The 24912-nt window shown below is 40.2% G+C and overlaps 1 protein-coding gene across 6 annotated transcripts in view; it reads right to left on the bottom strand.

Annotated features, from left to right (window-relative positions):
- Nucleotides 1-3925: 3925 nt before the first annotated feature.
- FAM184A (family with sequence similarity 184 member A) overlaps nucleotides 3926-24912 on the bottom strand; it is a 282305-nt gene continuing 261318 nt past the window's right edge. For 3 of the 6 annotated variants that reach the window (XM_056566439.1, XM_056566442.1, XM_056566438.1), the window contains 4 exons: nucleotides 18629-18746; nucleotides 18255-18359; nucleotides 6268-6467; nucleotides 3927-4617 (listed from right to left, as the gene is read on the bottom strand). In XM_056566439.1, coding sequence (XP_056422414.1) covers nucleotides 4536-4617; nucleotides 6268-6467; nucleotides 18255-18359; nucleotides 18629-18746 — 505 coding nt within the window. In that variant the 3' untranslated portion in view covers nucleotides 3927-4535. Of the gene's footprint in view, nucleotides 4618-6267; nucleotides 6468-18254; nucleotides 18360-18628; nucleotides 18747-24912 lie in introns of all 6 variants that reach the window. The other 3 variants (XM_056566443.1, XM_056566441.1, XM_056566444.1) reach the window with 2 other exon arrangements.

Raw genomic sequence — 24912 nt, forward strand, 5'->3', positions numbered from 1 at the left:
GAACTTCGCTCGGTGCCAGATGAGTAGCAATCCGGCGCCGTAGGCTCGTGACGTCGCCGCCAGGCCCCCTCCCATTGACTTGCATTGAGGGCGCGAGGCCGTGACTTCACGAGCCTCCGATGCCGCATGCGGCGTTCGTTTAGAACGTGCTGCAGGGAGATCGCGGGGGGTCCGACCAGCGGGACCCCTGCGATCAGACATCTTATCAGCTCTTTTACACAGAGCAATTATTTGCCAAACAGGCTGATATCACCCTGTCTAATAGGTCCAGCAACCTGTAGACAAATGAACAAGCTTGCATGTTAGCTAAACAGGTTGTTTGAGCTACATAACAATCATAGGCCATTGGCCGCACATCTACCCATTAAATAGGGGACGTGCAGTCGATGGCTGTTTGTAAGAAGGAGCTGCACAAACGATTCCTGCGGTCATCCTGGCCTAAGACTCAAGCCTTGATCTAGCCTCTCTAAACAGGGCCCATCTATGAGATCAGCACTTGTTTACAGCTTGGCTTGCACTGTCTAATAGGGCCCTAAGTCAGGTGTTTTAAAAGCAGAGTGTATTTTCTCTATAGTCATATTTGCCATTCAATGCAGTGTTCCATGTTTGGATATTTTAGGAGTAGTGGTAAGCTAACTGGGATTTTCTTTTTGACATCAAAATCAATTAGTGATTCTGCCAGGGATGAGTAATTGGAGTAAAACCTAGAAAAGAAAAGCATCAGCCTGACCAGCCATGTCACTGCTGCAGCCAATGATTGTCTGAGTGGCACTTCCATGCGTCAAAACCAAGACCAGGAACACTATTTAAAGGAAAAAACTTTTTTTTAAATATACATATCAACTGGCTCCAGAAAGTTAAACAGATTTATTTCTATTAAAAAATCTTAATCCTTTCAGTACTTATGAGCTGCTGAAGTTGAGTTGTTCTTTTCTGTCTAAGTGCTTAACTTCAGCAGCTGATAATTATTGGAAGGATTAAGATTAAAGATAATAGAAGTAATTTACAAATCTGTTTAACCTGGAGCCAGTTGATAGAAAAAAAAAAAAATGTTTTTTCCCGGAATACCCCTTTAATGACAGTTGTAGAGGAACAGGAAACGTAAGTACTGTATATGGTTTTATGGTTTTAAAGGAGCATATGATTAAAATTTCTGAAGCAAATATTTAGCAAACTGTGCATTTAATAAATGAATTAAAGCAAATTTGTCAGCATCTACACAGGGTTAAAAAATAAGGCCATTGCTACAGAGGACTTCTCATCACAATTCCAGGCATACCTTTCACTTACATTCATAGTTCTTTTACAATGCCAAGATATCAGCCTTTTTGGTAATATGTAAATAAGTCACTTGTTTTCCTCAGCATGGCAAGAGCCCAGGGTTAGCCAGCCGATCTCCTCTTATTCACTGGCTCCATACTCACCTGCATACACCTACCCCTTAGACAGACAGCCACTAGATTTATTGAGCAGTTGAAAAAACTAATGGTTTGGATGGCCCTGGGCTCTCGCCATGCTGGGAAACACTCCTTGGACACTTGAGAATCATTTATATATAACAAAAAGGCCTATATCTTGGCATTGGAAAAGACTTCTATAATAAAATATGGCCGGAGTTTTTATGAGAAGCCCTATGCAGGGTTATTTATACCCGTTTTAGCTGCATATAGGTCTGCTTTTAACAATATTTATAACATTTAGAGTATGGTTACTCGTGCCGTATTTTGCTGCATATTTTCTTCAGCTGATTTTGCTACCCCTTGGCCCAGATTTATCAAACTGAGAGAAAAAGTGGAGTGATTTTCCCACAGCAACCAATCACAGCTAAGCTTTCACTTTACCAGAGCTCGTGATTGGTTGCTGTGGGAAAATCACTCAATTTGTTTCTCTCATATAGTTAAATCTGGGTCATTGACTTTAATGAGTAGAAAATATGCAGCAGCAAATGCGCAGCAAAATACGGCACATGTAACCCTTCCCTAAATATATTTTTTATTCTGAAGCCAAAGTTGAAATCAGTACTGTACATTTCTACTGACTCTGACTCAACAACTCTTGACTCCCTAACTCTGAAAAAGACAGGTAGGCCGTTTCATTACAGCTACCGGATTGCCAGATTCTTACCTGTTAAACTGGTGTTGTTTTGTATGTTTAGTATGTAGTTGGACTAAGGCTATGAGCCTTGTACCCCAGTTTTTTTTATTTTCTGAGCATTGCATGTACCATTCCTTCACTGTTGTGGCTACTAAAAAATAAAAGTGGACAGGGCCTAGCGAGAGGGGTTTGTCCTCTGGGAGCCCAACACAATAACTATAATTTATGCAAAAAATCTGTGTCCGTTTTAGTAGAGCTGGGCGGTATGACCAAAAATGTGTATCACGGTATTTCTGTAAGTTATGGCGGTTCCACAGTATTTAACGGTATATCCCCCCCAATCATGTGACCCGCAGACGCTGTTCTGATTCTCTAACACCCCCCCCCCCCCCCCCGGTTTATCAGCCCAGTGCTGTGCTTTCCCCCACATCGGGGAACTAATCATATGTCACCTGCAAGCGCTGCTCTCTTCGTCCTCCTGTGAGTTGCGGGCCACCGGCGATGGAAATCTGTACTGTACTACATATTCCTTGTGCCCGGGCTGCAAAAATAAACAAAATAAACTTTAACTCACCTTCCCACGTTCCCCCGTTGCTCCGGTAACGGCCTCATGCTTGGGATAGGAACAACACAGAGCCGTCAGCCTATCACCGGCCGCAGCAATGTCCCGCTTCGGCCGGTGATAGGCTGAGCGCACTGTCATGTAAGGAGCCGGCCGGCTTCTTACATGACAGTGCGCTCAGCCTATCACCGGCGGCAGCGATGCCCCGTGCTAGCATGAGGCCGTTACCGAAGCAACGGGGGAATGTGGGAAGGTGAGCTAAAGTTTATTTTGTTTATTTTTGCAGCCTGGGAACAAGGAATATGTAGTACAGTAAAGATTTCCAGCGCCGGCAACCCGCAACTCACAGGAGGACAAGGAGAGCAGCGCTTGCAGGTGACATATGATTAGTTCCCCGATGTGGGGACAGCGCGCTGCGGCTGATAATTCATTCATTCGAGGGGGGAAAGGGGCCCAACCGGTATTGTGATATGGGAAAAATTCATATCGTGCAGGAAAAAAATTCAGTATTCGGTATGAACCGGTATACCACCCAGCACTAAGTTTTAGTGGAAAATCTATGCTGATTGAGCACTTGGCTTAAGGTGCACAAAAGGCTGCAGATGTTCCAAATGTATTAAAGTGTACTAGTAATTAAAAATAAAATAGCATTGAGTGTTGACAAAGTGATTTCACTGCTCTGTCTGCATTTATTGAGCCCCATCCAAGGTATAGAGCCATATTTTATCCTCTCTATTTCAGGGGGACCAGAGCTGTGCTGTCTGACAGTAGCATAGCAGTACCCCGGCACTTCCTCCCGTAGTTAGCTGTCCATTCACAGCACAGGTCAATCCATATTTTCTCTCTTCAGGAATTCTAAGTGGGCAGACTCCTCGTGATCTGATGGGTGCTTTCATCCAGTTATGCAAGATACAAGATATGTAAAGCAATCTACTTTAACACTATATATAAAATGGCCTAAAAGTGATTTTATCTTATGGCTCCTCATATTCTGAGTTAGATGCAGTGTTCACTGTTATCCTTGGTACAGTTGGCAGACTTCAGCTGGCAGGGCATTCTTGGAGCTGTAGTTATGAAACAGCCAAAGAGCCACAAGTTAAAGATCACTACTGCAGCCCATCAGATGTCTCTATTCAGGAAAGCAATAGATATGCTGGCTGGTGGGTCCTAAAAGAAGATCTTTATACTATATTCAACTGTATATTTAAGTAAAGAAAATAAAGACACAAGTTGTTTCTAATAACAATACCAAACATGAATTTTATAAGAAAAAATATCTTTTTATATATGTATAATAAAAGTGACTTCCATAGGAAATAACACACTGGGACTTAGGGTTTGATGTTGTTACAATAGGAATACAATAGCCATACATAGTATATACATACCAATCAGAAGCTGAGAATCTGACTCCAGGCACATTGTTATTTCTGGTGTCAAACTATTAAACATGATCTAACAGAAACTAGAATGGTCTTTTCTCGACATGTTAGCCTTGTGGCTGAATCTACTGAGAAGGCATCTCAATAACATTAGTGCAGAGCAATGTGGTGTGGATTATTCCAGCACTGAAGTAATATGCTTAGCAGAGAATAAATAAAAAAAGGAATAAATGGGGCAAGGAGGTAGCACAGTTATTCTACAAAATTCATATTTTTCTCATCTGTAAAATGTAAAGAAGGTTTTTACTGAAAGGAAAACAAATACAGAGTGTTATTAAACAGTGCATTTCCAACTGGAGACACTCTCGTTCACAGTGTTCGACAAACAGTAGTTACGGCAAAGCTTGGTCACATAAGGGTTTGTTAAGGTCATGCTTGTACAAAGAGTCCACATCAAAGCTGTGCCACAATAGAGAGACATTATCAAATACAGTCTCTTAGAAAGTGAAGTACCGGGCAAACCATTCCTGGCGTTGTGGATCTGGTGATGCCACTGGTGAAGTCTCAGTCTGGGGAGGGCTAAATCCCAGAGAGAAAGAAAAACACATTACAAGGGATACATGTCAAGAACACATCACAAAGACGTAAGAAAGCAGACGCGGCGGTGGTCAGCAAACATAAAGCATCTGTTTTGAAGCAAAGCCAAAATCAATACCAATTCTTGTCCTTGTCCCTGTGTGATAAATCTGCACAGCCGCTACATTGTAATTCCCCAGCAGCACAAACTACCAGATGCTAGGGAGGCATGTAGGCAATGTCAAATGGATCATTCATCTCATATGCCTTTTGGCCTGTCTTTACCCCCTCTTTTAGCCTCCTTTTTAAAAAATAGAACAGTAATCGTAAGAAGTATTATAACCAGGGTCACATCCCATGGAAATATTCTTAACAAGCACTATATACTTTTCTTCTAAGCACAAAACACCATAAATGTGCACACCAGGTACACTCAGATCACTGATCTTACCCAGCATGTCATGCATCATTGTATACCACAACTGAAACCACAGATATGATTGAAATACAGTTCAATGGGAGTGCTTATTCACATGTTCGAATGTTTTGTCAGGTTACATTTAATAGACAAGGGAAAGCAAGTACATTTTTGGTGCTGGGCTGAAGGTGCAATAAAGTGCTATACAACTTCTCATTGTATAAAAGAAGCACACAGGGACAATCAGTTACAGGGATATATATTTATGTATATATTTACATGCAGAATTGTATACAGGTATATACATGCTTACCTCAGAATGCCATAAAATACAATAAATATACATTCTTTGGCCAATTCAGCGAAAAGTATTTTCTCATTTATTTATAGATGCTTTGTTTAACTTACATAGGTATTCAAAAAGTAAGTGCTCACATTCACCACTAGAGAGCACTAGCATTCAGTTGATAGATAAAACCCACAGTAATATAGCGTTAGATCCTTAGAAAGTACTAGAAAAGCTGTCATTTTAGGAACACACAGATTACACAAGAGCAGATAATAACAGCAATGAATTTATTTAACATTTGGCTGGGTTCATATTAGAAAAGTTCAGTACATCTATAGCACAAAGGTATGCCAACGTACAATGGACTAAACGCAAACTGCTAATGACTATGTTTCCTCTGTTTCTAATCATACAGTATGTTTTTATTTTGTGGGACTCAAAAGAACTGTAGCAAGATTTCAAAAATATACCGAACGTGGTCACTAGTAGACTATATTCAGTCCACAGTGGGTAGGCATTGGGTATATGTTGGCATACCTTACTACTGCACTTTTCTAATTTTATTCTGGCATTTAAAAACACTGGGAAATTAACAGGACAGTAATGTTAGGGGGGTTTCTTATAAAAAAAATTTCAGATACTTTATTTTCTGAAAATTTACTTTAATCTAAATGCACTCTTTATAGTAAGAAAATACTATTCACTGAATATACCAAATTGTACTGAGTAATGTATTAAAGTACATACATGCATCAGCCTCAGATTTGCATAATGGAAACTGATGTTTAACATAACATGAGGTTTAAACAAATACATGCGCAAAAAGGAGCTCTAGAAAGAGGTTGCAAATGCTTTATTAAAGAAAAATAATAATAATAATAATTCAAGGTTGTGTCAGTAGTCCGGCACTGACCAACGGCAACTGAACTGGCGAGGCAGTGCTCACCTCAAAAAGGTCTTGGCCTCTTTGGGTGGTACAGGCTGTGGGAGAGGCTTGCTGCTGTTGAATTCAATATCATGGATGGGTGAATTTGGAATGGGGTCCAGGCGGGTTGGATGTCCATTTCCCATTCCACTAATCTCCACAGCACTTAGGTTAGGGGAACTCACAAACCTGTTTGAGGACTTATCATTCTTCTTCTTTTGCTGTTTTTTGTTGTTGAAAATAACACAAGTGAGGAACATTATAAAATAATTGCTCTCCCCCTACAGGTACCTATGTATACACCTATGTATACTGTAATACCATTGCCAGCATGGCAAATTGATAAACATCGTAGGCTCTACAGGAAGAAAACTACATGCATTTAGAAAGTCTTTAGAAACTGTCCTTTTTTTTTTTTTTTATATATATTGTTATATTCCAGCCTTTTGCTAAAATAAAAAAGTTTCCCCCATTATTCTGCACTCAAAACCACATAATGACAATGAAAAATCTTTGCTAATTTATTGAAAAGGAACAACTAAAATTGCATTGACATAAGTATTTAGACCCGTTATTCAGTACTTAGTTGAAGCCCCTTTGGCAGTGATTCCAGCCTCCAGCCTTCCTGGGTATGATGCCACAAATAAAGTAACATGCTACACACAAACTGCTAAATTTAGCTAAATTCTTTTTATATCTTTAGTGCATATTAAAAATGGTGCATAATGTTAAAGAATTTAAAAAGAGCGTGCTTCAATTTCATATGATATTTATTACATATAAAAATATAAAATTATTAAAACAAGCATTAATATCACTTTCCTACCATTAAAATGGTATCGTCTATGAACCGTTTATAAAAAAAAAAAATCACCCGGTCATTATGAATATATTGTTCCTCAAAGCCGGCATAGACTCTGTCACTAGTTGTCTCTCCGAATATATTGACCACCAATTTTAGAGGTATGTGACGTCTTTGCCGGCATACCTGAGGGATACAGGCCATCTTTTGTCTCTTTTGAGAGAATTAAAATGGCAGAAAAACTATGTATGGGTCACCTTAGACGTTACTGCCTTATATAGTAATATCCCCCATGATAAAGGGGTAGAGGCTATGCGCAAATTTTTTTACGAAAGATCCTTTGATGCCAGGGAATCCACAAGAAACTATTTTGCAATCCATAAAGTTTACATTGGATCATAATTATTTTATCTATGACCACACCCACTACATACAGGTTTGCGGTACAGCAATGGGGACAAAATTTGCCCTATGCTATGCAAACCTGTACGTAGGGGCCTTTGAGGAACAATATATTCATGATGACCGGGTGATTTTTTTTTTTATAAACGGTTCATAAACAATATCATGATCTTAATATGGGAGGACAGAGAAAACCCTAAAAATGTCATTCAAAACGATCGGGGACTGGATTTTACATCTCATGTAAATATAATATCTAATTAAGTATTGCATTACCTAGTAACAGAGCTGTAATTTCTATTAACATCTCCACCAGTAGGGCCAAGTGGTAGGAAAGTGATATTAGTGCTTGTTTAATACGTGTGTAATTTTATATTTTTTATATGCAATAAATATCATATAAAATTGAAGCATGCTCTTTTTACATTGAAAACATATAGGGGAACTGTATTGCAAAAACGTGGTGGGTTTGGTTGGGTTCAAGTCAGGGCTCTGGCTAAGCAACTCAAGGACACAGAGTTGTCCCTAAATCACTCCTGTGTGGTCATGGCTGTGTTCTAAAGGCCACTGTCTTGTTGGAAGGTAAATCTACAGTCCAGTCTAAGGCTGGGTTCACACCAAGTTTTTGCAATACAGTTCCTGTATAAGGTTTTTGATAAAAAATGTTTTCCTCAAAACCTGACTAAACTGTATCAAAAGGTGTTTACAAATTTAAATCCGTATACGGTTTGAAAAATGATGTCCAGTTGCATCTGTTTCTTAAGAAAAAAGTATACGTTTTTAACTTTTCATTCCATTATGAATAAAGTTTCCGTTGTTTGATTGAAATTCCAAGAAAAAAACTGTGCAAAGTCAAAAACTGTAAGGTGAAAACTGGATGGAACCGTACACACATGCGGTTCTGTACGGTTCCCATTGACTCCCATGTTAAAACATATATGTATAAAAAAAAGTATATGTTTCAATACGGTTTTTCACCCAGACCACAAATGTGGTAGGCTGCGGTTTTGGGTATGGGAAAAAAACTGACAAAACCTTTTGGCATACGGTTTTCAATACGGTTCCGTACGGTTTTCAAATTGAAAACGTAAACGAGAATTGTATTGCAAAAATGTGGTGTGAACCCAGCTTAAAGGGGTACTCCCCTGGAAAAAAAAATGTAAATCAACTGGTGCCAGAAAATTAAACAGATTTGTAAATTACTTCTATAAAAAAATCTTAATCTTTCATGTACTTATCAGCTGCTCCAGAGGAAGTTCTTTTCTTTTTGAATTTCCTTTCTGTCTGACCACAGTGCTCTCTGCTGACACCTCTGTCCATTTTAGGAAATGTCCAGAGCAGGATAGGTTTGCTATGAGGATTTGCTTGTACTCTGGGCAGTTCCTAAAATGGACAGAGGTGTCAGCAGACAGCACTGTGGTCAGACAGAAAGAAAAGAACTTCTTCTGGAACATACAACAGCTGATAAGTACTGGAAGGGTTAAGATTTGTTAATAGAAGTAATTTAAAAATCTGTTTAACTATCTGGCACCTGTTGATTTAAAAAAAGTATATATTTTCCAGGGGAGTACCCCTTTAAGGCCCCAAGCACTCTTTATTCCATTAAGCTTTCTCTCAGCCCTGACCAGTGTCTATATACCATCCGCGGAAAAACCAATCCCACAGCTTGATGCTGCCTCCACCACTGTAGGGATAGTGTTGGGCAGGTGATGAGCAGTGCCTGATTTCCTCCTAACATGAGGGTAATAATTAAATACAAAAGGTTCAACCTTGGTTTCATCAGGTCAGAGAATGTTTTTCACAATCTGCGAGCCCTTAAGGTGTTTTTTGCAACTCTGCCATAAATCCCAGATTGTGGAGTGGTGAAGTGATAGTTGGCCTTCTGGAAGTTTCTCCAGTGCAGTAGAATGTTTATGTACGCTTCCAAATTATTTTGTTTCCAAATCATGTCCAGTCAACTTATTTCCCACAGATAACTGATCAATGAGGAACTGATCAATGATCAATGAGGAACTGATCAATGAGAAACATGTCCAAGATGATCAAGATAGTACAGATTAATGGGGAAAAACTTTTTTATTATTTTATTAAATTTTAGCACAAGGCCTGAACATAACAAAATGTAAAAAAAAGTGAAAGGAACCAAAGTGATCTTCCAAGTGCACTTACCTTTTTAAAGGACAATCAAAGAGGTAGATGCTCTAATTGAATCACCTGTTTACTAGCCTCAGAGACTATTATTAGGGTGAGTTCTCACATTCAGGATTTTTTAAGCAGTTTTTGAAGCAAAATCCAGGAATGGGTAAGAAACATATAAAGAGTAAGACTTCTACTTTTAAATCCATTCCTGGATTTGGCTTAAAAAGTGCATAAAAATCCTAACTGTGCTATTCTCTAGCCTGGTTTTGGCTTGCATTTCTGTTATGACCGATTTGTGCCTCTGAGCACTCTCTTGGATAACCCCCCTCTTACACCATGGGGGAGATTTATTAAATCCTGTGCAAAGGAAAAGTTGCCCAGTTTCCCATAGCAACCAATCAGATCGCTTCTTTCATTTTGCAGAGGCCTTGTTAAAAATGAAAGAAGTGATCGGATTGGTTGCTATGGCAGCTGGGCAATGTTTCCTCTGGACAAGTTTTGATAAATTTCCCCCCATATTCTTTCACTTATATGTTTTATACTCTTGAAGGGGATAAAAATGTATATGTTAAAGGGGTATTCCAGGCAAAAGCTTTTTTTTATATATCAACTGGCTCCGGAAAGTTAAACAGATTTGTAAATTACTTCTATTAAAAAATCTTAATCCTTCCAATAGTTATTAGCTTCTGAAGTTGCTGTTTTCTGTCTAACTGCTCTCTGATGACTCACGTCCCGGGAGCTGTGCAGCTCCTATGGGGATATTCTCCCATCATGCACAGCTCCCGGGATGTGACATCATCATTGAGCAGTTAGACAGAAAACTTCAGAAGCTAATAACTATTGGAAGGATAAAGTTTTTTTAATAGAAGTAATTTACAAATCTATTATAAACACAATGGAGAGGCTCCTGTCTGTCTGACCGTCACTGAGGACCCGAGCAACCCAACAAACACCTATACCCACGGTGTATAAAAATAGGAACAATATGGAAAAAATAAATGGGGCTCGAGGGTCAAAGATATCTGGTTTAAATTAATTAATATTTATTAATATTAATATAAAATGCAAAATAGACCAAATAGGGATGTACAGGGCCCTTGTACCTCCCTAATTAATTAAATACACAATAAATATATGATAATCCCAATATAAAAAACTAAAAATAATAACAACTATAAAATGCAATTTGAGCCTGTGATATCAATATAGCGATCTACTGACACTGAGGAACAGCACAGTATAAATGTTCATTCAAATGCTCTTGTTTCCAGAGATCTTCAATATAGAAAAGATAAAATGTAGCCGCTACAGATGCCAGTTAATCAATTGATGCGGTGGTACTGTATCTGTCCAAACATTGGCAACTAGATCTCACCGACACAGTGATACAATGTGGCACTTTGTGAACAGTGAACAGTCACTTGAAATCAATCTTTAAGCATTTCTGCGTATGCCATACATCAAAATAGCCAGTCTGCAATACATTCCATATAATGCTCACCACTCCGGGGTGTCACGGATCTCCCTTCAGTGTAGTCCTGGGGGCCGGCTGTATAGCGTCTTATGACCGGTGCCTTGCCTCTGTCAGGGATCGTGCTGCTGGAGTCTCGGCCAACTCCTAAGAGCGCAGCACCAAGTGGTGGGCACCGTTTGGGGGGACTGCAGCGCTGTCAAGCGGAGTCCCTTGGTCGGACCAACTTGGAATGATGGTGGTCTGTAAACCTCAATTCCTTATTGTAGATGGCCCGATTGGCTTCTCACTGGTAGTTGTTATAACGGCTGTATGCGGTAAGCAGAGTGAGTAACCCGGCGGAACGCTGCTGAAGAAAAAACCGAGGAAGGTTTTGAAACGCGTCCAGCGATTTTAATTTTGCGATATTGAGCCTGTTATTATAGAACACTCTTCTGACAGAATAGCGATCATTCGCCAGATCCAAGGCATTTATTACAGTGAACCATCTCCCGAGCGCGCGACCTGTGCACGAGGAACGCCGCCGGGTTACTCACTCTGCTTACCGCATACAGCCGTTATAACAACTACCAGCGAGAAGCCAATCGGGCCATCTACAATAAGGAATTGAGGTTTACAGACCACCATCATTCCAAGTTGGTCCGACCAAGGGACTCCGCTTGACAGCGCTGCAGTCCCCCCAAATGGTGCCCACCACTTAGTGCTGCGCTCTTAGGAGTTGGCCGAGACTCCAGCAGCACGATCCCTGACAGAGGCAAGGCACCGGTCATAAGACGCTATACAGCCGGCCCCCAGGACTACACTGAAGGGAGATCCGTGACACCCCGGAGTGGTGAGCATTATATGGAATGTATTGCAGACTGGCTATTTTGATGTATGGCATACGCAGAAATGCTTAAAGATTGATTTCAAGTGACTGTTCACTGTTCACAAAGTGCCACATTGTATCACTGTGTCGGTGAGATCTAGTTGCCAATGTTTGGACAGATACAGTACCACCGCATCAATTGATTAACTGGCATCTGTAGCGGCTACATTTTATCTTTTCTATATTGAAGATCTCTGGAAACAAGAGCATTTGAATGAACATTTATACTGTGCTGTTCCTCAGTGTCAGTAGATCGCTATATTGATATCACAGGCTCAAATTGCATTTTATAGTTGTTATTATTTTTAGTTTTTTATATTGGGATTATCATATATTTATTGTGTATTTAATTAATTAGGGAGGTACAAGGGCCCTGTACATCCCTATTTGGTCTATTTTGCATTTTATATTAATATTAATAAATATTAATTAATTTAAACCAGATATCTTTGACCCTCGAGCCCCATTTATTTTTTCCATAATTTACAAATCTGTTTAACTTTCCGGAGCCAGTTGATATATAAGAAAAAGTTTTTGCCTGGAATACCCCTTTAATGAATACTGGCCCAGCTGCCACTTAGGACAGGCCATTTTTATCTGTTATGAGTTATCTGCTTATTTTTTTTTATCCTTCTTTTTTAATTCTTGGTGACATTTTGGCGTTCTGGAGCCAAGTACTAGTCTCAAAGTACAGTTATAGTCTCAAAATACAATGTTCTTAATTTTGTCAAATATTTCAAAAAGAGATATATAATAAATCAAGGGACCTTTGTATTGTTTTGCATTTTTTATCTTAGTATTTAAATCTACAAGCTACAGTGATACAACAAAAGCATTCAATATTTTTAGCCTTCTAGAGAAAAATAATTTGAGTGTCACATGTCTAACACTCTCAGTAAGAGCTTACAGCTGTGGGTAGTTATATTAACAACATGCTAAAGTGTAGTGATAATGCACATAAACGTGCGTCACCTCATATCACCCACAGAGCTGAGAACACTCCTATGGCACCAGTGTGCTGTCCCGATCCCCCAACTGTGCAATGTATTAACTGGATGCAATTAATGAGCCAAATGGGGAACATAACGTGGATGTTAAGGCTGAACTAATGAATAGTATATAGTGCTTCATGGAAAACTAAGGATGCAGGCTATTATTTTTAAGTTTATTCCCTGCCCTTTTTGCTACAGAGCAGAGGTCTCCTCTGCATAAGTTTTACTAGTTTTGTAATTTTTTCTAAAGTTTATAGTAGTTATTGTAGTTGCTGCAGTAAAATACTGTAGAAGCGCAACCACTCATAGCAAATGAGAAAGAACAGTGGCCTAGATTTACTGTGGCCTTTGTGCCAGAATTTATTATGTATTAAACGTTTAGGCCATTTTAAAGGAAAACTGTCACCAAGTTCACCCACACTAAACCCAATACACTGGGTTATAGTGTGGGTGAACAGGAGTCCATACATGGGTCACTTACTTTATTATGCTTTCTTGTCGCTGAGTTGTTGTCCACTACAGTTCTGCTGTTTGCCCTTCACTTGCGCTCTGAAGGTGGGTCCCCCACCGGCAGCCTTGCTTTGAGTCCCGGAGGAAGGGGCCTTAGCTGCCCCCTTGTTAGCATATTAATTTTTTCCCTAAGTGTAGCGTGTCAGGAGAGCGTTCTGTGCAGTGTAACTGTGTATGCTCCGGTCTCTCGCTATACCCGAAAGTACCTCTTTCTGAAGTCTCGCTACTCCTGACTTCCGGGTGTAGCGAGGGACCGGCGCAAGCGCAGTTACACTGCACAGAGCGCTCTCCTGACACGCTGCACTCAGGGAAAAAATGAATATGCCAACAAGGGGCAGGCTAAGGCCCCTTCCTCCGGGATCCAAAGCAAGGTTGCCGGTGGGGGGCCCGCCTTCAGAGTGCAAGTAAAAGCTAAAGCCATTGTGATACATCATGCAAATTTATAGATTTTCTGTAAATCTGGGTCAGTGTTCTAATAAACTTTTGGCTTCTTCCAGAAGTTTAAACTGGGTCTCCATTAATTTTGCCATGAAAAAGAGAAAACTCAATGGAACCCTATGACAATAAGTGGGGTCTGTTGGTCATCGTTTGGATCCATTGAATAATGGATTGGGTCATGGCTTCCTCTTTTTAGGAACCTATTGCATGTTCCAATGCTTGTATGATGAGCCTACTACAAAGCTTACCCATCACACAGTAAGGGCTGCAAGAACAATGGCTGGCCCTCATTCATCTGCAGCACATCACCTATTACATGTGTGGAAGATGTGCGGTGCGGACGAGGAAACATAATTTTTTAGCAGGCCAAAGGAAGCAACGCGCTGACGAATGTCAGCTGATCACTGGCCTTATTATACAGGGCAATATTGGCCTGTTAAGACTAAAATTGACAGGGCTCTTATTCTCTCTCTGAGGCCATGTTTACAAGTTGGAATTACTGTGCCGAATTCCGCAATGGAATTTAGCATGGAGATTCTGCTGCAGTAGCGTCCCGTTGAATTCAATGGGATTCTACTGTGCTGTGCACATGGCGGAATTTCCGTGCCAGATGTTTCTGTCATGGAAATTCCGATTTCCATGTCCGTAGAAAGAATAAACACTTTGATTCTTTCTGCAGACACTGCATGGAATGCATAGCCATATATGAGACCGCACATTCCTGTACAGTCCTAGCATGTTTATGCCAGCGCCCGCAGACTTCGGAATGTCGGCACGGAGATTTTCCATGTGGACATTCCGAAATAAGAACATAGCCTCATATGTGAACATGTTCTCACTCTAACGCACTACCCCCTATTTCACCTATCTGTCCCCACATGCACAGAGCTAGTGTCAGAATGTCTCACAATAGCTCTGTGACATTTCTGGATCCTGAATGGAAAAAGTAGCCACTATACAACTGGGGATTTTACAATCTAACAGAACACTGAGGATATTCGCAAATAATTAGATCTCTCTGAATTTTACACATCACTTGGTAACCAGGTATTTAATAAACAAGGGCGTTTTTAAAGCCAATAGTGAATTTTATAAACCCACAGAGATTAAGGTAATGAAAACAGGCCAGTCCTATTTGTTTTCTTATTACACAGTGTGCATAGGAGTAACAATCTTCAAAGCGGTCACCCGCAGTAAAGGCTGCGATTATGTAAAGTGAAAATATTGTATGGTTCTGCAATATTGATGTTCTTGTAGACATCAGGATTAGGGTGATCACTTACATGAAAGTGAGGTCCCTGAATATTGTTTTAATAACAGGGGCCAATATGAACCTTGCACATGCTCAGTTGTAATATTAACACTGTAAAGTGTACTGTGTTTTCACACTATGTATATGTTCTGTGTATTTCACACTTATATGATACTACTGATGTGTTCTCGCAGAAGGCATAGAAATATGGATGGCTTATGTTATAATTCTCTGTGCACCTTATTTTGGATGCCTTAAAGGACAATTTCAGCCATAGCAACTAATCCCCTATCCACAGCATAGGGGATAAGTGTTTGATTGTGGGGGGACCAACCGCTGGGACCCCCTGCCATCTCCCAAATGGGCCCCAGCATTTTTGCTCAGTGCGAGCAGCTAATGCGCATAGCGTCGACAGTATGCCCCCTCAGTGAGGTCGACAGTATGCCCCCTCACCATACAGCTCTATGGGAGAGGCGGGGAGGCACGAACACTGCCTCCCCGCCTCTCCCATAGAACTACATAGAGGAGGCCAGCACACCTCCTGCACGGAGACGCGGCCCAATGCAGTAGACCGTGGGAGGGTCCCAGCGGTCGGACCACCCGTGATCAGACACTTATCCCCTATCCTTTGGATATTAAGTTGTTATTGCTGCATATTTCCTTTAAGGACCTTTTACACAAGGTGATTATTTACCGAATGGGCCATGTGCAAGTCATCTCCTTTTAAAGCCCTAAAATTCATCCTTGTCAACCGCACATCTCCTTGTGATGTTCTGTCAACAATAAAGGAAGTTAATGGCTGCTCGATTAGGCGATCGCTCATGTGACCATACACTGTGAATAACTGGGCCATGTATAGGCTCCTTTAAACTTGTACATTGTACAGTGCGTCAACTCGACCAGTGCCCATATGAAACAGTTTACTGGCTGTGTAAAATGACCTTAAGACTGAGGCCCAGGTGTTTATAGATGTTCAGTTAAGGATGGATTCACCCAGTATTAGTGCTATACATCCCCGCTATATGTCGGCCATCAAATAGGGGGGGGAAGACGTTTAATGGACAGAATGTAGTCAGCTAGCAAGTTCATTTTGTCCACTTCCTGCTCATATATGTATGTTTTGCTGAACTCAGACATGAAATGCTGCGCAATTGAGTACAGCAAAATAAATATGTAAGAGCAAGAAGTGGCCAAAATGTAGTCACTAGCTGTCTATCTTTGGACTATTAAAGTGAATGGACCTGCTGTTGTGAGTTCAGTAGATTTCAGCATCCCTTTTTGACTGGATGCTTACTTATAGCTCAGACGCATGGGATTAAGACTCTGTGAACCCAGCCCAATAAAAACTAGCAATAAAACAGGAGACTGGCCTCAGTTGGTGATTGGATGAGGGGGGCTTCCTGTGTATCAATAAGAAAGCAGTAGGCACTGCTCAGTTGGAATGGATGTGTTTTTTTTTTGGTTGTGTGTTTTTTTTTGTTTTTTACATTTTTACCCAGCCAGAACCCATACACCACAATTTTGTGGTATTGGGTATAGATAAATCTATATAATTATGCCAGATTAAATTACTATGGTAATAAGGAAAAATTATTGATTACACATAGACACACATATAATATACACAGTCATGGCTGTAAATGTTGGCACCCCTGAAATTTAAGAAAATTAAGTATTTCTCACAGCAAAGGATTGCAGTAACACATGTTTTGGTATACCCATGTTTATTCCCTTTGTGTTTATTGTAGCAAAACCAAAAAAGGGAGGAAAAAAAGCAAATTGGACATAACGTCACACCAAACTCCAAAAATGCGCTGAGCAAAATTATTGGCACCCTTTCAAAATTGTGGAAAAATAAGATTGTTTTAAACAAATTAAATTCACCTGAGGCAAGTAACAGGTGTGGGCAATATAAAAATCACATCTAAAAAGAAGAGAAGTTCACTTAGTCTTTGCATTGTGTGTCTGTGTGTACTACACTAAGCATGGACAACAGAAAGAGGAGAAGTGAACTCTTGGGAACCAAAATTGTGGAAAAATATCAAGAAGTTTGCACAACATTATCAAGAAGTTTGCAACCCATGGCACTGTAGCTAATCTCCCTGGGCATGGACGGAAGAGAAATATTGATGAAAGGTGTCAACACAGGATAGTCCGGATGGTGGATAAGCATCCCCAAACAAGTTCCAAAGATATTCAAGCCGGCCTGCAGGCTCAGTTTCACAAGAACTATCCGTTAACATTTAAATTAAATTAAAACGCTATGGCAGGAGACCCAGGAGGACCCCACTGCCCACTGCTGACACAAAGACATAAGAAAGCAAGACTACATTTTGCCAAAATGAACTTGCGTAAGCCAATATCCTTCCTGGAAAACATCTAGTGGACAGATGAGACCAAGATAGAGCTTTTTGGTAAAGCACCTCATTCTACTGTCTACCGAAAACAGAATGAGGCCTACAAAGAAAATATCAAAGTGCCTACAGTGAAATATGGTGGAGGTTCAATGATGTTTTGGGGTTGTATTGCTGCCTCTGGCACTGGGTGCCTTGAATGTGAGCAAGGCTTCATGAAATCTGAGGATTACCAACCGATTTTGGGTCGCACTGTACAGCCCAGTGTCAGAAATCTGGGTTTGCGTCCGAGATCCTGGGTCTTCCAGCAGGACAATGACCCCAAATATATGTCAAAAAGCACCCAGAAATGGATGTCAACAAAGCGCTGGAGAGTTCTGAAGTGGCCAGCAATGAGTCCAGATCTAAATTCCATTGAACACCTGTGGAGAGATCTTAAAATTGCTGTTAGGAAAAGGCACCCTTCCAATAATAAAGACCTGGAGCAGTTTGCAGAGGAAGAGTGGTCCAACATTCCGGCTGAGAGGTGTGAGAAGCTTATTGATGGTTATATGAAGCGATTGATTTCAGTTATTTTTTTTCCTCCCTTTTTTTGGTTTAGTTCCAATACACACGAAGGGAATAAACGTATATAGCAAAACATGTGTAACTGCAATTGTTTTCTGTGAGAAATTCTTAATTTTCTTGAAAAATTTCAGGGGTGCCAACATTTACGGCCATGACTGTATATGCACACTGTGTATAGGACAAGCCATATCCAATATCCATTGCATTACATACCTTTACTAGAGGATTGATAACACCAACATTAGGACTTGCATTAAATACTTTGTTGAAGTTGGTCTCTCGGTTCACTAGTTCCAGTTGGTAGAACTTCTTGTCTTCCTGCAAAAATAAAAGTGTCATTCTGACTGCTTCTTTCACGGAGTTTTGCACGTTCAGATAATTGCCTTCAAACACATCAAGTATTAATATTTTAAGCACAAATTGTTCGTTTGTAAATGCCGCTTTGTTTAATAATTTATTAGGAAAGCTATTATTTATGAGGCTCCAGTTATTTAAAGATCACTGAATAGTTAATGACAATGTGTCTTGGTTGTAAACACCTTCAAATTGTTTAGTTTAAGAGAGAAAAGCCCAGTAAAATGGCTCACAATCAGTTTCTTGATAAGCTGATCTCGTTCTGCAACCATATCCTTTAATTCAGAGATGACCTGCAGGTCCTCTGGTCTTGACTCTCTGTTCTGATACTTTTCCTCCATTTCTGATAACCTTTAATACATAATACAACATAATGCAATTTAATATGGCTTTAAAAACATAGCGGAGAAGAACTAAAACTAATAATCATTCTATAATAATAATCATAGGTTCACTGATTAAATCATTTTATCCTTTTTTTTTTTTTTTTTTAACTTGCACGTTAGATACCGGACATAACTAGGTTCCCAAATTCCATAAACCCTCTGTTAGAATCAGTGTTAGGCTGCATTTTATTTAAAAGCATAAATTTTCCTGGCATTTTTAACAGCTTTTTTGGAACCAGATGTTACATTAAGTATCTAAAGTGAAATGTAGGGGGTTTTACATGCATTTACACTTAAGAGAACACTATATGAAGGAGTTGTTAAAGTGATATTGCGTGCAACTCAACTGACACCACAGGTCATTTTTATCCCTGCCCCAATGTCTTACTTTAATGATGATATTACTGGTGATCAGGGGATCAATGTTCATTTTTTCTGGCAGGCAACTCAAACACAACCGGTCCCTTCCTATACAGGTTCCTAAGTTGGTTACTGCAAATACTGCCAAGGACCTGGACATACAAGTAGACTGCGCAGACAAACTTCCAGATAACCCTTATTGTTCCCCAGCTCAGCATGTTTGTTTTTACTTATAACTTACAGTTCAAAGATGCTCCAGAAACATTTTCAACTACACTTGGGCATGACATTATAAGTAGAGTTGAGCAAACTTTTGAAAGGTTTGGTTCGACAGACTTGCAGAACTTTTTTAAAAGTTTGGTGGGTGGCGAATAAGTTCTAAGCAAACCCGCAATGCGATAACCCTCAAAACTTGTGTATAACGCTACCTAAGATTCCTGTATAACAGGGCTCTTAGGCAGGTCACCTAGGAATGGGTTCAAGTAGTCTTAAAGTGGTTTTAAAAGTCAATGTCAAAGTTACAGCGACATGCAGTAACCCATAGTAACTGACACTTTGAGGATTTTGTATGCTAGGTGCATTAAGTATTCCTTTTTCAGCAGATACCAGTTGGGTATTGAAATATACCCTGGGGTAATGGAGGAGACAATGGTTTGTTCCAAGCATTGCAAATATTCTCCCTTTTTGGGACTAGCAACAAGTTTGTGTCTGGCAACTGAAGACGCAGTGGATTTTACCAAGCGATCCAAAGATTATCCCTTTTGGGAGTTACAACAGGAATGACGTCCCAAAAAAGTTAAGATGAAATAGCTTTTGTATGAAAAGACAAAACAAATTTCACTTTTTATGAGTTGCAACAGGACTGGTGTTCCAAAATAGTGAAGAAGAAATAGCTTTTGTATGAAAAGACCAAAAAATGGTCCCTTTTTTGGGATCAAGGTTTGTGTAGGCCTGGCCGGTAGTAGCAGCAGCAGCAAGGGTGGGGTGGACTGGTTGTAGTTGTAGTAGCCAGCGGACAGCAGGCAATGGTGGTTAGACTAGTGGTTATTGTATCCAAAGGACAGGAGACAGTGGTGGGATGACTAGTGATAATTGCTGCCAGAGGACAGTAGGCAATGGTGGACTGTTGGTAGTTGTAGTGGCCAGTGGACAGCAGGCAGTGGTGGACTGGTGGTGGTTGTAGTAACCAGTGGACACCAGGCAGTGGTGGACTGGTGGTAGTTGTAGTAACTAGTGGACACCAGGCAGTGGTGGGTGGACTAGTGATAGTTGTAGCCAACAGACAGCAGGCAGTGATGGACTGGTGGTAGTTGTAGTAACCTGCAGACAACAGGCAGTGAGGGGTGAACTAGTGATAATTGTAGCCAGCGGACAGCAGGCAGTGGTGAACTGGTGGTAGTTCTAATAACATAACATAGTAACATAGTTCATGAGGTTGAAAAAAGACCAGAGTCCATCAAGTTCAACCTATATCCCTATATCCAGTAGATAGAAAAACAAGTGTTCCCTAGGGTAATAATGTTAGTGCCCAGTGTGAGATTAAGAATGAATCACTGCTCACCCTGGTTGGTTGTGTAAATTCATACACAACAATGACAAAGGCACAATGAATGGTTGGTCGTCTGCTGCCCTTCGGTGAATAACAGGTGCAATGAGAAAGAATGGCTTCAATAAAGAGATATGGCTTACACTGCACTGACTGACCAGGACATGATAAGGAGGAGACAAATGGACTTACAAAGGGTAACTCTCATTAAAACTGATTTTTGCTATTGCACTCCTTATGGTAAAAAAAAAAAATATTTCTAATAAACTTTGTTAAAAAAATGAAGTTTTCTATGTTTTATTTGTGCTTAAAAAAGATCAAGAGCACATTTTTCCCATCTTATACACAGACTTTGGACCAAAGTTCAAACACAGAATGTGCAGCCTGGAGTGCTGAAGGGGGTGTGTGAAGCCTCATCCAATCATAGCTCCTCTCACACTTAACTGCCATATGCTGTTGGTTGGACACCCCCCCCCCTCAGCACTCCAGGCTGCACTGCCTGTGTTTGGGCTTTGGTCCAAAGTCTGTGTATGAGATCCGGGGGGGGGGGGGGGGGGGGGGATTTATTTTACTTGAGCTTTAAGCACAAGTAAAATAAAGAATATTTCATTTTTGTTAAACAAAGTATATTAGAAATATTTTTATTTACTATAAGGAGTGCAATAGTAAAAATTAGTTTTAATGAGAGTGACCATTTAATAACCAAGATGCAACGCTTTTCGCTGCCATGCGCAGCTTCTTCAGGCATGACAAGGTGGATGCAACAACAAGCTTATAGAGGTAAGAATTAACCCCTTAATTAAAGTAAAAACAAGGGAGGTTAACCTTCTTCTATATACCTGCTCTAATACATATCGCAAGCTGCCACAGCTAATCACTATACATAACTATATATAACTGCTGTAGTGATTAGCTGTGGCAGCCTGCGATATGTATTAGAGCAGGTATATAGGGGGTTAACCTCCCTTGTTTTTACTTTGTTAATTAAGGGGTTAATTCTTACCTTTATACACTTTTTGTTGTATCCACCTTGTCATGCCTGAAGAAGTGAAACACATTGCATCTTGGTTATTAAAGTCCATTTGTCTCCTCCTTATCTTGTCATTTGAGCTGGATCCCTTCATTGAAGCCATTCTTTCTCATTGCACCTAGTATCCAGCAGACAATGGTGGACTAGTGGTAGCTGTAGCCAGCGGACAGCAAGGGTGGTGGTACTCTTATTTAATCAGTGGCATATGCGCAGGAGTTCAAAATTGCTAACTGATCTATGCCTGATTAATGTAAACAAACCTGGGTTTTTCAATGTTTCAACTTTGAACACTCTCTTTGATGTTACACTGGATGGTGGACAAAACAGAACACCCATGGCAAACTGGGAAAGTTCTGACCAATGGTCCAATCTGGTGAGTCATGTCAGGTTACCAAATACCGAATGTACAAATTTTGTCATCATGTACTCCAATGTTAAGATGCTGCTCCTGCTGCTTGCAGGTCTAGCACTGGCAGAAAAAGTAGACGTTTGACTCAGCAGAGAGTAGACCCCCCATTTACCAGGTGTGTAAGCTGTTAATTTAGCCTCTGTCTCGGTAACTGTAAAAAATTTCCCCATTCTGGCTTTATACTGAGGGCCTGAGTGTGGCAATCCAGTACTCATCTCTTTCCTTCATGCACACAACAGACCTGTTAGTGCGCAAGCAAGAAAGCATACACCTTGCCATCCTTGTCAGCTTTTTCAAGGGCCCATCTGGTTCTGCCTCCATCCCATACTGCCATAGTTGGTCATCATGGTCGTCGTCATCATCACTGTCACCTTGTGTAGGTTCCTTGTTCCGGCTCATTTAGACAGATTCCATCTCCAAATCATCCTCAGGTCCTACTTCCTCATCCAACTCCTCCTAAATAAGAATATCCATACCGCTGCCAGCCAGATGTGAACATTCCTCTATTCCCTTTCGTAATCATAACCTGGAGCATTTGCCCCAGAGGAATATTAGTGGCACAACATCGCTAATTCCATTGTTGTCCTTGCTAACTAATATTGTTGCATCCTCAAGAAAGTCTGAGAATTCACCAGGTGTCTCAGATTGGCTGTCAGTGCCTGAGCTAAAAAAAATTAAAAGTCACACTGGGTCCAAAAAAGCTGTCTGTCTGCTGCAGGTAGTAAGTGACCCCATTGCCCTGCTGGTAAAGGAGGTCCAACAAGTGTGATGTTGAGTTCCACTGTGTAACACTGCAAATTAAGCGGTGTTTAGGAAGACCATTTTGGTGCCGTAGGTCAAGGACATAACATTTTTTGTCCATATGCTGGCGATGTGTAGGAAAGTTTATGAAATGTTTACCAACAAGATCTAGCATATGTGCCGTATAAGGAGAGTGTGTTATAACTCCTATATGCAATGCAGCTGCAATTTTTGTGCCATTATCCAAGATGGCAGCTGCAATGCAGTGCATAGTCTTTTATCAGACCAACCTCTATGCTGCCTTCTGATTGGCCTGGGAGCTGTATGCAACATTATGCAAGCAATGATTGGCTAATCTGCAGTTATGCGATCTGGGCTACCTTGATGTTATCTCATTGTTCATATTTCCTCATCATATGCTGAAATGGCGCCAAAACACCATGTGATCCTCATCCCTTCTCCTACAATATTGTCACTACCAATCTCAAGTTTAACATTTACCAAACCTTATTTTAAGCAAAGTTCTGAGTGAGATGGAGTTCTACGAGTTCAGTTTGCCTCTAATTATAAGCTCTTTTATAAGCTAAGCCTTCTGCAAGCTCCTGCTTTAAACGGTCAGTGTCAATTGTCTGCTAAAAAAATAAAAAAATAATGACAAGCCTTCCATCAATTTAGGAATAACAACTAAATCAATACTCTACTGGAAGGCGAGAAAATCAAGAACGAAGATATGCAACAAAAAGATCATCTCCTCTGATGGTTGATTGCTCGCTCAGATGCGCTAGCAGCTTCTCTAATTGCTTGAACAGCAGCCAGATATCTGTGCTCAGAGAGAAAGATTAAGAGACACATTCCAAAAAAATTGGAATTAATGTCTCAAATGGTGTTGTTTCAGCTATAAGGCCTCATTCACACCACGATTTGTGCTGCTGAGGGAGGCAAAGATAAGTCGGTAAAATGTCAATGTAAAATGATATGCCAACGTGTCTGTGCTCGGATAGGAATGGTCCCTGTTTATTTTAATAACCTGTGCGTAGTCCACTAGTGACTATATTCGGGTCATTTCCTCAACAATACAAGTTTTGGCATGTCATTTTGATATTTTTCCGATGTATCCGTGCCTTGGAGGCACAGATCATGGTGTAAACCTAGGCTAATGTTGCCTGCTGTTTTTCTGCATATGTGTAAGGACCTAACCTGGTAAACATTTTAGGTATTAGAGAGGTTTTCCAGGATGTTTATGGAGGGATAGGAGGTATGTCAGGAAAATCACCTCATGTATATGTTTAATAAAAGCCTGTCACAGCAGCCAAACAATGGCAATCACCACCCAGATACTCCCATATTATAAAAACGGACACCCTTCCCACTGCACTACAACTACTCACTGGAGGACTGTTTCTGCAGCTTTATGTATACAACACGATTCTGTATAAAACATCGCTGGACTAAACAAGCACTTTAAGTGTCTCACCTATTTCTTAATATAATGTAAGCTCTTGTGAGCAGGGTCACTTGCTTCCCAAAATACAGGGGAAGAGGTATTTATTATTCTTTTATATTGCCTGCCCTCCAGCAAGAGGGAAAATAGTTATTTTCTTGTGATTACTTGTGGTGGAAAATTGCAGTGGTGCCTAGCAGTATGTTCTACCTCTGACGGCTCCATCTCATAAGAAGGTACTAGCTGTGGCAGAGGCACCGTATAGGCCCTTGCACACTGAGCAAATTCGGCTCTGAATTTCCAAGAGGAACTTCTGAGCCGAATCCACTGGCAGCAACCTCTCATTCTTTTTATTTATTAATTAATTTTTTTAAAATAACTTTTTATTTAATTTTTAAGCAAGATAACATAAAATTACAACTCCTACTTTAAGGAGCAAATAACAATCATAATATACAATTTAATGGGAAGCATATGTAAAACAAAAAGAAAAGGGAAAAAAAAATAAAGAAGAAAAAAAAAATAAAGTGATTACATTATTTCTTCAGCAAATTCCACAAGAAATAAGCATCTATTCTGCGCCATTTTACACAGCATTGACTCA

This window comes from Hyla sarda, chromosome 3 (genome assembly GCF_029499605.1).
Source record: "Hyla sarda isolate aHylSar1 chromosome 3, aHylSar1.hap1, whole genome shotgun sequence".
In the NCBI taxonomy this organism is placed as follows: Eukaryota; Metazoa; Chordata; class Amphibia; order Anura; family Hylidae; genus Hyla; species Hyla sarda.